Source organism: Scomber japonicus, chromosome 15, assembly GCF_027409825.1.
Source record: "Scomber japonicus isolate fScoJap1 chromosome 15, fScoJap1.pri, whole genome shotgun sequence".
Lineage (NCBI taxonomy): Eukaryota > Metazoa > Chordata > Actinopteri > Scombriformes > Scombridae > Scomber > Scomber japonicus.
In genome coordinates this window covers 1,671,386-1,685,440 of record NC_070592.1, presented here as the reverse complement: position 1 = coordinate 1,685,440, position 14,055 = coordinate 1,671,386, and the positions used below count along the sequence as shown (strand labels likewise).

The window sequence follows — 14,055 nt, the reverse complement described above, 5'->3', positions numbered from 1 at the left end:
CTCTGTCCTGCTCTGTACTGTATTGTTCTGTATTACAGTATGTGGATGGAGGAGCAGAGACAGGAAGCTAGTAGACAGATTGTGGGATTGACTGGTGTAATGCTGTATTGATGTGTTGATGAATAATAAAAGGCTGATTTATACCTCTGTGTCTGAGAGTCTGTATTTACATCTGTTGGAGCTCAGAGGATCATAAAGTCGCTAATGTGCAATTCTTTCAAACAATAATCTTCATGTAGCTGCGATTCACAAACTGGAGACGCCACAAGAGCTTTGATCAGTGTGCAGCTGCTTCCTCATGTTCAGTGGGCTCACTGAATATCTGCTCTTCCACTGGATCTTTTTCTTTTCATTAATGCTGCAACAATGATATTATCCTCCTCTAACAGATCCACTACTGCCAGTCCAAACTTTGTCTTCAGCAGCGTTGTTACTGCTCTGTATAACAAAGTGAATATGAGAGAAAGTGAACACAGCTAGAACAGCTAACAGGTAGAGTCTACACAGAACTGTTAATCACCTGCTGAGCTGTGGAGACACTTTGATGCACAAGTTTCATTCAAGATTTAAAGAACCTGATGTTATGAATATAAAACTTCACATCACATTTTATATGATTGAAATATAATTAATGATGAAATATATGTTTTCACTGTTTTTCATTCAGTTTACTGTAATTAAATAATTTCATCATGTTATCATCTGTGTGTGTGTGTGTGTGTGTGTGTGTGTGTGTGTGTGTGCGTGTGTGTGTGTGTGTGTGTGTGTGTGTGTGTTCAGTGAACTGTATCAGTCTCTGCAGTAGCTTCCAGATGCAGCAGTCAGTTCAGTTTCTGTTCAGTCTGACTGAGGGAGGTTTTTGTACGACGCTTTTTCACTGTGTGAACACATTCTGACTGTTGATAACATGATAACTCTGACAGTAATAAACTGCTGCATCTTCAGCCTGAACTCCACTGATGGTCAGAGTGAAGTCAGTGTCTCTTCCACTGCCTGAAAAACGATCTGGAATCCCTGATGCTCTATCATCAGCAAAGTAAATGAGAAGTTTAGGAGCTTCTCCACCTCTCTGTTGGTACCAAGCTAAATAGAACCCATTATGAACATCCTGGCTGGTCTTACAGCTGATGGTTGCAGATCCTCTCAGATCAGCTCTCACTGCTGCAGGCTGAGTCACTGTGATCTGGCCTCTGGACTCTGAGGATACAGAGACAAAAACATAAAGCAGCATCATGGTTTTGTGGGCTTCATTTCAGAGGGACAGATGTTCATAGAGGAGAGGAGTTTGATTCTCTGGACTTTACCTGTGAAGCAGCAGCAGAGGAGAGTCCAGATGAGGACGGAGATCAAAGTCATGTTTTTGATGAGGAGGATTTCTGTGGCTTCTGTTGTCATGAAGGACAGCTGTCAGTCATCCAGTGTTCAACTCTCAGGACTATAAACTCTCCCAGAGCACTGGAGCATGGTGCTGCTGATGCAAAGTGGCTCTCTATGGAAATGCTCTGACTGACTCCAACAGGGACTTGGATTACTCTGATGATGCTGTTTAATCAATGGATCAATCAACTTATCACAGTATTGATTCATAATGTGTCACTGATCATTTTATGTAGATTTGCTTTGATGACAGCAGACACATTTTCTTTCAGTACATCTTCTGTCTGATTTAATTTAATATTTAAAGGATCAATTTTACTTTCAGACAAATTTAACAATATATATGTAAACATGTGATTAACGGTTAAAAGTTGTGTCACTTTTTAATTGGATATCATATAAAATGAATAGTTTTTTTAAAGCAGGAACTGTTTTAGTAGAGTTTGTTTGTGTCAAAGTCAGAGAGCCGTGTCTCTCTACAGTGAGAGGTTTTTGTACGACGGCTCAATGAGTTTGTATCACTGTGGTACACGTTCGGTGGAGGAACCAGACTGGAAGTTAACTGTAAGTACATTTAACTTCTAAATCATCTCAGATTCATCATTTATTGTGTTTTCAGTCAATAAATTCAGGCTTTACTTCAATATGTTGGATTGTAGTTTTATAAATGTAATATTTGTGCAGTGATCACTACAGGCTTCACTGTAATACAGATAAAAATACATCAGATGAAAAAAGTCTTTAGTTACACAGAAATGATAATTCAGACAGTTTCTACATTCTTATTATTTATATTGTTCTTTAAAAGTACAGCTGCTTATTGAAGACAATAACTTGACTCATAATTGTGTCCTTATTATCTGGAAACATTTCATGTGTTTTACTCAGTCTTCCTCTCAGATTCATGAATTTAATGATCATTATTATTCTCACTATAGACAATGAATACCATAATATCTCTTGAGGTCATTTAAACACATGCTTATTTAGAAGGATTCATTTTCCAGCACTTCAAATATGAGTCAGTAGTGCAGTGTGTCTGTGTTGATGGTTCAGTATTGATAAATGTGTAAATGAGGAGAAAAAACTCATTTCAAACTCACACATGCTCAAGTAAAAGTGTTTCATTCTTTCTGTAATACATAACATGAAATGGTTTAACACTGATGTTTAAGTGTGTTACTGAAACTAAAGTAGGAGTTTTCAGTTTGAAACTTTTTATCTTTAGTACTGAAACCTGTCTGTTGCCATGGTTCATCAGTGATGCCTGTCTGTTGCCATGGTTACTGAGCTCAGAGAGGGAAGTGAAACAGCCAAGACCAGTTTGATCCAATGTGAGAAAGAGCAACAGAACCAGCAGCCTCCTCTGCTGCAACCAACAGGGTGGAGTTTATTTTCTCTTTGTATGAACTTTCTTCATGTTGTCTCTCTGCCTCCTCCTCCAGTGGGTCGAGTCGCCCCCACCCTGACGGTGCTGCCCCCCTCCAGCCAGGAGCTGCAGCAGGGGAAGGCCACGCTCACGTGTCTGGCCAACAAGGGCTTCCCCTCAGACTGGAGTCTGGCCTGGAAGGTGGACGGCAGCAGCAGCAGCAGCAGCAGCTGGGAGCAGAGCAGGAGCCCCGGGGTGCTGCAGGCGGACGGCCACTACAGCTGGAGCAGCACCCTGAGGCTCACTGCAGACCAGTGGGGGAAGGTGGGCTCTGTGACCTGTGAGGCCACCCAGGGCTCCCAGACTCCACTCTCAGAGACACTGAGGAGAGACCAGTGTTCCCAGTCCTGACCTGACTCACTGGGACTCTGCTACTGGTTTTACTCTGCTACTGCTCTCACTCTGATCTCTGCTACTCTGCTTTTTTCTCCCTCTGTCTCTTTAAATGTTGCAGTAATGATGTTTCTTGCTTTTTGATTTCAATATTTTAAACAAAATAAAGACGTGTTCATCAAATCAATGATATTTGTAGCTTTATTATTATTATAATGATCATATTAATCTCTCTTAATGATAGCAGTGTTTCCATTAAATGTACAAAAACTGATCTCTCCTCAATATAAATGGACATACCAGGCAGTCGGGTAACACATGGTGTCCTTCACATCTGTCTGCTTTTTGTCTATATACCAGTATGCTGAACATTAAACAATAAAACACATCTGTCAGACTTGAGCGTGTTTCAGTTCATATTACAGATTTCTAAAGTGACATGAGGGTGATCTGCTTCTTCTAAATATTCTAATTCTAAATCAGTTTTAACATGTTTTTATTTAATTTGTTGTTTTGACATTGTGAGAAAAGTAAAACCTTCTGAATATATCTGAACTTGTTAAACTGTTGCAGCTTTAGAAATAAAAAGCATAATATCATCAGCATACAATCACATAAAATGAATGTGATCTTTGGTTGTGACCTGTGAAATATTGACACATCAGCATACTTTTTTTAGAGGGGACTCAAATCTTGAACACACATTAAATTGGTGACAAAGGACACCCTTTACATGTCCCTGTTTCACTGTCAAACCTGGAGGACTTGAACACATGTACAGGATGCTGAGGTGTGGTGGGCCTGGATGTAAAACCTGACAGAGAGCAGGAGAAGTGTAGTAAGAGTCTCTGATTTGACCAGGGCCAGCCTTAACCTTTGTCTACTGATATTAGTCTTTGAGGGGCCTCTGCATGTTGAAAACAATAATTTGTCCTGTGTGTTTCTTTTCATCTTCATGATTTCTACAATGCTTATACTTTATAGATGTCACATTAAACCTGGAGCTTTAAATCTTTTCATTCATCATAAACTACAACATGGTGACATTAATATTATGACAATGTTATTCTCATTATACATGCTCCCTCTTGGACAGATCATTGAGAAGCATGGTGTTTCTTTTCATTGTTATGCTGATGATACACAGTTGTACCTACCTGTGAAACCCACAGAGCCTGGAACTCTGACTTCTCTTATTGACTGCCTTAATCACCTGAAACATTTGGATGGCAAACTATTTCCTACAACTGAACTCAGATAAGACAGATCATTGTCATCGGGTCCCAGCATGTGAGAGAACAAATCCTGCCATCTGCTGGTGACCTTTCAAACAACATCAAGACTGTTGCAGAAAATCTTGGTGTGTGGTTTGATACCAATTTAAACTTTGAGCAGCACACCACAAAGTTTGTGCAATCCTGTTTTTACCGTCTTCGAAACATGGCTGATTAAACCTGAAAATGCTGTCTTATATATCATTAACTTTTATTACACTACCTTTTTCATGAAGATTAAACATTAAATTCTTCAGCTGTGTTTGATTCTGACTCTGAGTAAGACTCAAGAACACAGTGATCCTGTTCTGACACTGTATCAACTAATTAACCTTCAAAATTATACTTACTTTAAATAACTAAAAGTATAATTATAGAGTTATTGCTGTAATAAGTGATGTCTTTTATGTCAAACCTCTGTTGTTTTGGTCTGAGTGCAGCTGTTGAGTCAGATCAGTTCCTCTCCAGCTGAGGGAGGTTTTTGTACGACGTTGTATCACTGTGTGAACGGTGTGTTGTAACTCTGCTGACAGTAGTAAACTCCTGAATCTTCAGCCTGAACTCCACTGATGGTCAGAGTGAAGTCAGTCCATGGCGAACCCCCACTTCCACTAAAACGATTTGAAACTCCAGACTGACGGTTTGTAGCTGAATAAATCAGGAGTTTAGGAGCTTCTCCAGATTTCTGAAGGTACCAGTGGAGGTTGGTATAAACATATGAACTGGTTTTACATCTGATGGTGACAGTCTCTCCTGGAGCAGCAGACTGAGATCCGGGAGACTGAGTCAGGGTAATTTGTCCTGATGAACCTGGAAAACATGAAAAAGAGGAGTAGGCTTATTGAGACGAATCCAGCTTGGAGAAAGATGATCAACATGAAAACAGAAGAGTATCATTTCTTTAACATGGAGAATAGATGGAAGAAGGTCAATGCTGCTTGTTTCAGTGTTTCTCCATCACAGCAGAACATCATTGTGGTGAACCTGGTTGCATCCTGAAGCCAAGTTTTCAGCAGAGAGTCTCACCCTGAACAAGGAGCCCCAGGGTGCCCAGCAGTAGAGTCAGTGACATCATCATTGTGCTGGCGGCGTGTCAGTGGCTCTGAAAGGTCTGGACAGCCACTGATCAACACTGGCCTCTTAACGGCTGGGAGCAGAGAGGCAGGACAGATATGCAAACACACAGAGTCAGTCAACTGTAGCTGTCCTCAACATATCATGCTGTTTCCTCCCAAAAGCTTTGACTGTTTAAATCATTGGAGACATAATGGAGTATGAATGTAATATGCTCTTAAAAATGTCCCAAAATGTGCATGTCAGCAACACTTTTAGGAAATCTATATTGAATGAAGGTTTTTAAATTGAATTCCTTGTTTCTCCAGATTTCCTTAAATGTAGTTCATCAGAGGGATATATTTTCATTTAAACTGTGTAAAAACTTAATTTTACTTTAACTTTATACACTTAAGATAGGAGAGAGTGTCGATGTTAAAGCTGCTTTATCACAGTAAGGACTGAAAGAAGGGAGGGTGAAGGTTTACAATCTTCAATCGAGAATATAATTTAAAATCCTTCTCCTCACTTTCAAAGCTCTTAATGATCAGGCTTCATCATATCTTAACCCTTATAAGGTATTCAGGTCTGTGGGACTCGTTTTCAGTTTTTAGCTTAATAAAAATTATCCAAATAATATTTTTTTCAAATTAAGATTCAGAAATCAGAAATGAATCAGAAAACATTTTCGATGACCCACCTCTGCCCCCTCAGGACCAGCCCTTCAGCAGCCAGCCCCAGAGCCAGCCCGCAAGATGCCAGCACCAACCCGCCAGAGGCCAGGACCAGCTCGCGAAAAGTCAGGACCAGCCCAAGGGAGGCCAGGACCAGCTCGCAAGAGGCCAGGACCATGTGGGAATGTTGGGTCTCTTTAAATTAATCCTGAAGAGTTCGGTTTAGACCTGCTCTTTGTGGAAAGAGGCTTGAGATGACTTTGTTGTGATTTGGCGCTATACAAATAAAGATTGATTGATTGACTGATGTATAATCAGATATCATGGAGCTAATTTTATGGAGGTGTCAGTCTGAGCAGATGTCTGAGGTGCTGATGCATTTTCTTCCTTCTTATTAAAGTTTTCAGATGTTTCTATTGAATCATCTCTTAAATCTACCATCAGAAATGTAGGTGTCCCTTCTGAACAGGCATTACTCTTTACCAACATGTCAAGTGTTTGATTCACTTCTGTTTCTTTCCATTTGAGACTTCTTATTAAACTTAGACCCATGTACCTCAAGCTAAGATGAAGATGATCATTCACACATTTATTTCTTCCATGTAAACTGTTAGAACTTCATTTTCATTAGTGTTTCACATCCCTGGATCACTAACAAGTGGTCCACAGTGTCATTGTCTGGCCTTTGAGCAGATCCTTCAAAAGTTCTCATGTCCCACCTGTCTTGGTTTCTTTAAAAGACCCTCAATTAATGTCATAATCAGTTAAACACACATGTGATGACTTTTAGAGCTCTACATGGTCAGACACCCTCCTTTATCACTGAGCTTAAACACACCATTATCACTGGGGGGGCAGTGAGGTGTTAGGATCAGGATTTGTTGGTTGTACCTCTCTACGACTCACATCACATCCATCTTATCATCTTTACATTGGCTTCCCATCAAGTTTAGGATTCATTTGAAGGTTGTTGTTTTCACATATAGAGCCCTGCATGGTCAGACACCTGTGTACATCTGTGAGCTGCTCCATCCTTATATCAGCAGTATGTCACTTAGGTCTTCTGAGCAGGGCTTACTGGTTGACCCTGGCGCTCAACTGAAAACAAAGGTGATGGTGTCTTTGAAGTGGTGAAATGCTCTTCCTATAGACAAACCATCTGTGGTCTCTGTTGATGCCTTTAAAAAGCAGCTGAAGACTCATTTATTCAAACTGGCCTTTGTCTCACCTTGTGCTGTCTACTGTTTGTATTTTGTGTGTTTTTAAGGAATGTTGTTGCTTATGTTTTATTGTTGTTTATTTCATTATATCTGATATTCTACTATTTTCATGGTCTGATTTCTTTAACAGTTTTACACCTGTGAAGCACTTTGTCACCTTGATATGTGAAAGCTGCTTCATTAAATAAACTTAACGTGTGTGTGTGTGTGTGTGTGTGTGTGTGTGTGTTCAGTGAACTGTATCAGTCTCTGCAGTAGCTTCCAGCTGCAGCAGTCAGTTCAGTTTCTGTTCAGTCTGACTGAGGGAGGTTTTTGTACGACGCTTTTTCACTGTGTGAACACATCCTGACTATTGATCCAATGAACACTCTTACAGAAATAAACTGCTGCATCTTCAGCCTGAACTCCACTGATGGTCAGAGTGAAGTCAGTGTTTGATCCACTCCCACAAAAACGATCTGAAACTCCAGACTGACGGTTTGTAGCATTATAAATCAGGAGTTTAGGAGCTTCTCCAGGTTTCTGAAGGTACCAGTAGAGCATGCTGGCATTAAAATAATAACTATAAACATCTAAACTGGCTTTACATTTGATGGTGACAGTCTGTCCTGGAGCAACAGACTGAGATCCAGGAGACTGAGTCAGAGTTTGTCCTGATGAACCTGGAAAACATGAAAAAGAGGAGAAGGCTCATTGAGACGAATCCAGCTTGGAGAAAGATGATCAACATGAAAACAGAAGAGTATCATTTCTTTAACATGGAGAATAGATGGAAGAAGGTCAATGCTGTTTGTTTCAGTGTTTCTCCATCACAGCAGAACATCATGGTGGTGAACCTGGTTGCATCCTGAAGCCAAGTTTTCAGCAGAGAGTCTCACCCTGAACAAGGAGCCCCAGGGTGCTCAGCAGTAGAGTCAGTGACATCATCATTGTGCTGGCGGCGTGTCAGTGGCTCTGAAAGGTCTGGACAGCCACTGATCAACACTGGCCTCTTAACGGCTGGGAGCAGAGAGGCAGGACAGATATGCAAACACACAGAGTCAGTCAACTGTAGCTGTCCTCAACATATCATGCTGTTTCCTCCTCACTGCTGGGACAACTCAACATTTACATCATCCTCATGTAGATTAACATAAAGCCTGAATGTGAAGTTCTCATTACACTCACTCTAGTGTTTGGTCTTCCATGTTTATCAGTTATCGGAACTAAACTGGGATTGTTCCTCAGCTCTAAAAGGTGTGTGTTGTGTGTTGAGTCATTTTTCTATACTATCTGACAGCTAATATCTCAGGTCAATGAAGTTTGTTTAAATCAATACAGCAAGACACTATTAAAAAATTGGAAAGCAAATGTTTACGTCCAGTTTGTTTCTGATACTTATGCGTGTGTTGTGTACATAATTTCTTACATGTCGAAGGCAGAAAGGGAGATGGGATTGTTGCTCGCTAATGCCCAAAGAGAAGCATCAAAGGACGGGAGTGTTAGTGCTAAAGAGGCATTGAGAAGTCTAGACAGAGTTTATCTATATAACAGAGATATTATTAACAACACAAAACATAATACAAGCATTATGAAAAGTAGTAAGTTCAGTAATTTTCAGAAGGCCATAACGATGAAACAAAGGGTCAAGAAGGAGCGTCAAATTTAGCCCGAGACATCGCACGAATAATTTTCTTCTGCAGAATTATCAATTTCCCTAGGTGACTGGGAAATGTATTGCACCAAATAATATTACAATAATTAAGATGAGGCTCAAATAGTGACCAGTATAACGTTACAAGAGCTTCAACAGGTGAAAAATGACTCAGTTTAAAAAATAATCCAACATATTTTGATAGTTTTTAAGTAAATACATCAATATGGCCCCTGAAATGTATGAACTTGTCCACATGAACTCTCAGGAAACTGGTGGACTTCACTCTTTCAATAGGATTGTCCTTTGTTTTAATATCAATAAGTTCAAGGTTGCTTCGATTTCTGTTTGAACGAAAAATTATAAAATTTGTCCTGTTTATAATTAATGATAATTTATTGCATTTTAACCATGTATCCACCTTGATCATCATCATTGAGATTCTTTTGCAGATCATGTATGTTCTTGTGTGATAACAATAAATTATTATCATCTGCCAACAAAACTTTATGTAAATTGTCTGCAGCTGAATGTGGAAAAAACAAAGGAGATTGTGGTGAACCACAGGAGGAACAAGTCCCCACCTTCTCCTGTCTGCATCAATGGGAGCGCTGGAGACATTGTGGAACAGTACAAGTATCTGGGCGTTCTACTGAACATAATCTAGAGTGGTCATCAAACACAGAGGCCTAAGCCGGCTGCATTTCCTGAGGAGGCTTCGGTCCTTCAATGTTTGCAGCAAGATGCTCAACATGTTTTATCAGACTTTTGTGGCTAGCACTCTCTTCTTTGCTGTGGTGTGCTGGGGGGCGGGTATTAAGAAAAAAGATGCCAATAGGCTGAACAAACTAATAAAGAAGGTCCAGTCTGTGGTTGGTCTGAAACTAAGCACTCTTGAGGAGGTGACTGAGGACAGAATTTAAAAAAAAATTCAAAAGATCCAGGACAATACGAGCCATCCCCTCCATAAAACACTGGAAATTATCAGGAGCTCATTCAGTAACACATTCAGATTCATAAATCATCTGTGTGTGTGTGTGTGTGTGTGTGTGTGTGTGTGTGTGTGTGTGCGTGTGGTCAGTGAACTGTGTCAGTCTCTGCAGTAGCTTCCAGCTGCAGCAGTCAGTTCAGTTTCTGTTCAGTCTGACTGAGGGAGGTTTTTGTACGACGCTTTTTCACTGTGTGAATGAACATCCAGTACTGAAAAGGAATTCACTCTGACAGTAATAAACTGCTGCATCTTCAGCCTGAACTCCACTGATGGTCAGAGTGAAGTCAGAGTTTGATCCACTGCCTGAAAAACGATCTGGAATCCCTGATACTCGAGTGGTAGCAACGTAAATGAGGAGTTTCGGAATTTCTCCATTTCTCTGTTGGTACCAGGCTAAACGTTGCTTGCTGTCATGAACATAAACATCCTGACTGGTCTTACAGCTGATGGTTGCAGATCCTCTCAGTTCAACTCTCACTGCTACAGGCTGAGTTGCTGTGCACTGGCCTCTGGACTCTGAAGATACAGAGACAAAAACATAAAGCAGCATCATGGTTTTGTGGGCTTCATTTCAGAGGGACGGATGTTCATAGAGGAGAGGAGTTTGATTCTCTGGACTTTACCTGTGAAGCAGCAGCAGAGGAGAGTCCAGATGAGGACGGAGATCAAAGTCATGTTTTTGATGAGGAGGATTTCTGTGGCTTCTGTTGTCATGAAGGACAGCTGTCAGTCATCCAGTGTTCAACTCTCAGGACTATAAACTCTCCCAGAGCACTGGAGCATGGTGCTGCTGATGCAAAGTGGCTCTCTATGGAAATGCTCTGACTGACTCCAACAGGGACTTGGATTACTCTGATGATGCTGTTTAATCAATGGATCAATCAACTTATCACAGTATTGATTCATAATGTGTCACTGATCATTTTAAGGTGGTTTGGGATTCATGTGTATTGACAGCAGAATGTAATTTGTTCTATTTAAATGTATTACCACAAACACTTGATATGAATTCAATAAAAATGAACATATTTTAAATAAAATGACATATATATGAAATGCGTATCACTGTGTTGTTGTCAGTTGTGAAATTACGTTAAAAATGTTCCAAACAAGAGTCTAATTTTAGTGAGTTTGTTTGTGTCAAAGTCAGAGAGCCGTGTCTCTCTACAGTGAGAGGTTTTTGTACGATGGCTCAATGAGTTTGTATCACTGTGGTACACGTTCGGTGGAGGAACCAGACTGGATGTTGGAAGTAAGTCTAATATTTAAAATATTTATCATTTCAACAGATTATTTTATTGTTTTCCTTTATATTAGACAGTTTGTTTGAGTCCACTTTCATGTCAAACTGTTTTTTATACATAATTTGCACTTAGAGACAAAGACCACTTTTACATTTAAAACTCAGAAACTTGCTGTAAAGAAAATAAAACATTAATTTAGACGATAAATCATTAATTTAACAACTTTAACAGTAAAGTTACATTTTTAGAGCTTGTAGTTTTAGTTCAGTGTTCAAAGTCAGAGAGCCGTGTCTCTCTACAGTGAGAGGTTTTTGTACGACGGCTCAATGAGTTTGTATCACTGTAGTACACGTTCGGTGGAGGAACCAGACTGGATGTTGGAAGTAAGTTTCTGCTCAAATGATAAATACAATATTGTAAAATAGTGTTTTGAATGAAGCTTTTGAATGCTTACAGTAGATAAAAATGTCATTTTTATTAAGACCACTTTTAGTATTGATGTTGTATTTCTCCTTCTTTACCATGGAGGATAACTCAGAGCAGCTTCACTAAACTTTCCTTTACACATTCCTGTCATACTGACATTTAATAACTTGACATGTAGAAAAGATGAAGATTTAGATGCATTTTAAAGTGATTTTCTAACAATCATTTTACATTTTAAGATTCAGTTTTTTACCATTGATTGGAATATAATTTGTTGAAATGAAATGAAGCAGAGTGATGATAACAATGGGTGTTTGAAAATGTGCCAAATTTCTGATCTCTGTATTGTTTCAAATGTAGTTTGAAGTCATTTGAACAGTTTGCTAAGTGATGTTTGAAATCAGCTGGTGGTCAGTTCATCTTCTGTGTTTGGTTGTTTCCACTGAGTGTTGTAATGTAATGCTTTGTTAACATTTGTGATGATTTTGATGAGAAAGTGATGAAATCTTGTAGTTTTATTTGCAGTGTAGTTTGATATATTTCAGGTCAAACTGTACGATGATTCTTTCTGTGCTGATCTGCATGAGAGGTTTCTTAAAGGGAAGTGAAACAATGTGTGAGTGAGTGACTGGTGGAGCAGAAAAACCATCTGACACAAACTCCTTAAAGGGGAAAATCCACTCTCACACAGTAAAGGTGTCCAAGTGGTTGGTGTTTGACAGCTGTGTGGTCCCTGTCCTCTAATGTGATTGGTGTCTCCTAGGTGATGTCCGTCCCACCCTGACGGTGCTGCCCCCCTCCAGCCAGGAGCTGCAGCAAGGGAAGGCCACGCTCACATGTCTGGCCAACAAGGGCTTCCCCTCAGACTGGAGTCTGGCCTGGAAGGTGGACGGCAGCAGCAGCAGCAGCAGCTGGGAGCAGAGCAGGAGCCCCGGGGTGCTGCAGGAGGATGGCCGCTACAGCTGGAGCAGCACCCTGAGGCTCACTGCAGACCAGTGGGGGAAGGTGGGCTCTGTGACCTGTGAGGCCACCCAGGGCTCCCAGACTCCACTCTCAGAGACACTGAGGAGAGACCAGTGTTCTCAGTCCTGACCTGACTCACTGGGACTCTGCTACTGGTTTTACTCTGCTACTGCTCTCACTCTGATCTCTGCTACTCTGCTTTTTTCTCCCTCTGTATCTTTAAATGTTGCAGTAATGATGTTTCTTGCTTTTTGATTTTAATGTTTCATGAAAATAAAGACGTGTTCATCAAATCAATGATATTTGCAGCTTTATTATTATTATAATGATCATATTAATCTCTCTTAATGATAGCAGTGTTTCCATTAAATGTACAAAAACTGATCTCTCCTCAATATAAATGGACATACCAGGCAGTCGGGTAACACATGGTGTCCTTCACATCTGTCTGCTGTTTGTCTATATACCAGTATGCTGAAAATTATTATGTACACAACACATGCATAAGTATCAATAAAACATTGGATGTCCACATTTGCATTACTTTTAATAAAAGCCCCATGGAGAGAAATTAAGGTCAAAGGTCAACATTTACCCTGGATCAGTTCTGATCTGATTAACCTTTTTAAACAAAGCCTGGAGGAGCTACAGAGAAGCTAAGGATGCTGCTGACTGGGAAAAATATAGATTACTACGGAATTTATGTAAGACAAAAACACGTAATGCCAAATCAGACTTCTATAAAAATCAATTATCTGAAAATATGCATAAACCAAAAGAGTTCTGGAAAAATATGAATAATATCCTCAACAAGTCAAACCAAAGCACCAGTACCCAGCTTCGTTTCAATAATAACATTATTCAGGACCCATTAGTTATTTCAAACATTTTTAACCAGCACTTTACAACTGTAGGTAGCTCCCATGTGTTTGACCCATCTATTACATGTGTTCCCTCTAGTAACTCTTCCAGTAATAGTTCTTTTTCCTTTGATGAAATATCACCTGTTGAAGTTCAACGTGTAATTAATGAACTAAAGGTTGACTGTGGACCTGGACCAGAAGGCATTGAGATTACATTTATCAAGCTAGCAGCAAATATTCTGATGTACCCCCTCTGATCTGCCCTCAACCCCCTCTGATCTGCCCTCAACCCCCTCTGATCTGCCCTCAACCCCCTCTGATCTGCCCTCCCTTCTGCCTGGAAATGTGCCACTGTTACTCCACTCCATAAGGGAGGAGACCCACATGATGTCAATAACTACCGTCCAATTTCTATCATCAATTCTATAGCTAACATTTTTGAGAAATTCATTTTTAATCAATTATCACACTATATTACGGACCATAATATTTTATCTCCATGCCAATCTGGTTTCAGACCCAGTTTCTCAACAACTACAGCTCTGTTAAAGTTCACCAATGATGTATTTACTGCC

The 14,055-nt window shown here is 40.0% G+C and overlaps 1 protein-coding gene and 2 gene segments (V, D, J or C); 1 reads left to right on the top strand and 2 right to left on the bottom strand.

Annotated features, from left to right (window-relative positions):
- Positions 1 to 874: 874 nt before the first annotated feature.
- On the bottom strand, positions 875 to 5,491 carry LOC128374558 (uncharacterized). Its single transcript, XM_053334815.1, has 6 exons — positions 5,440 to 5,491; positions 4,914 to 5,223; positions 3,896 to 3,953; positions 2,842 to 3,021; positions 1,305 to 1,386; positions 875 to 1,197 (listed from the first exon to the last, which is right to left on the bottom strand). The coding sequence occupies exons 1-6, from the start codon at positions 5,489 to 5,491 to the stop codon at positions 875 to 877; spliced, it is 1,005 nt and encodes a 334-aa protein (XP_053190790.1).
- Positions 5,492 to 7,687: 2,196 nt separating this feature from the next.
- LOC128374557 (Ig kappa chain V region K-25-like) lies at positions 7,688 to 8,290 on the bottom strand. The segment is given in 2 exon segments: positions 7,688 to 8,022; positions 8,239 to 8,290. Coding segments are annotated over 2 exon segments (387 nt in total).
- A 478-nt stretch (positions 8,291 to 8,768) lies between these two features.
- On the top strand, positions 8,769 to 12,746 carry LOC128374556 (Ig kappa-b4 chain C region-like). The segment is given in 4 exon segments: positions 8,769 to 8,840; positions 9,520 to 9,639; positions 11,185 to 11,236; positions 12,418 to 12,746. Coding segments are annotated over 4 exon segments (573 nt in total).
- The last annotated feature ends 1,309 nt before the right edge of the window (positions 12,747 to 14,055 follow it).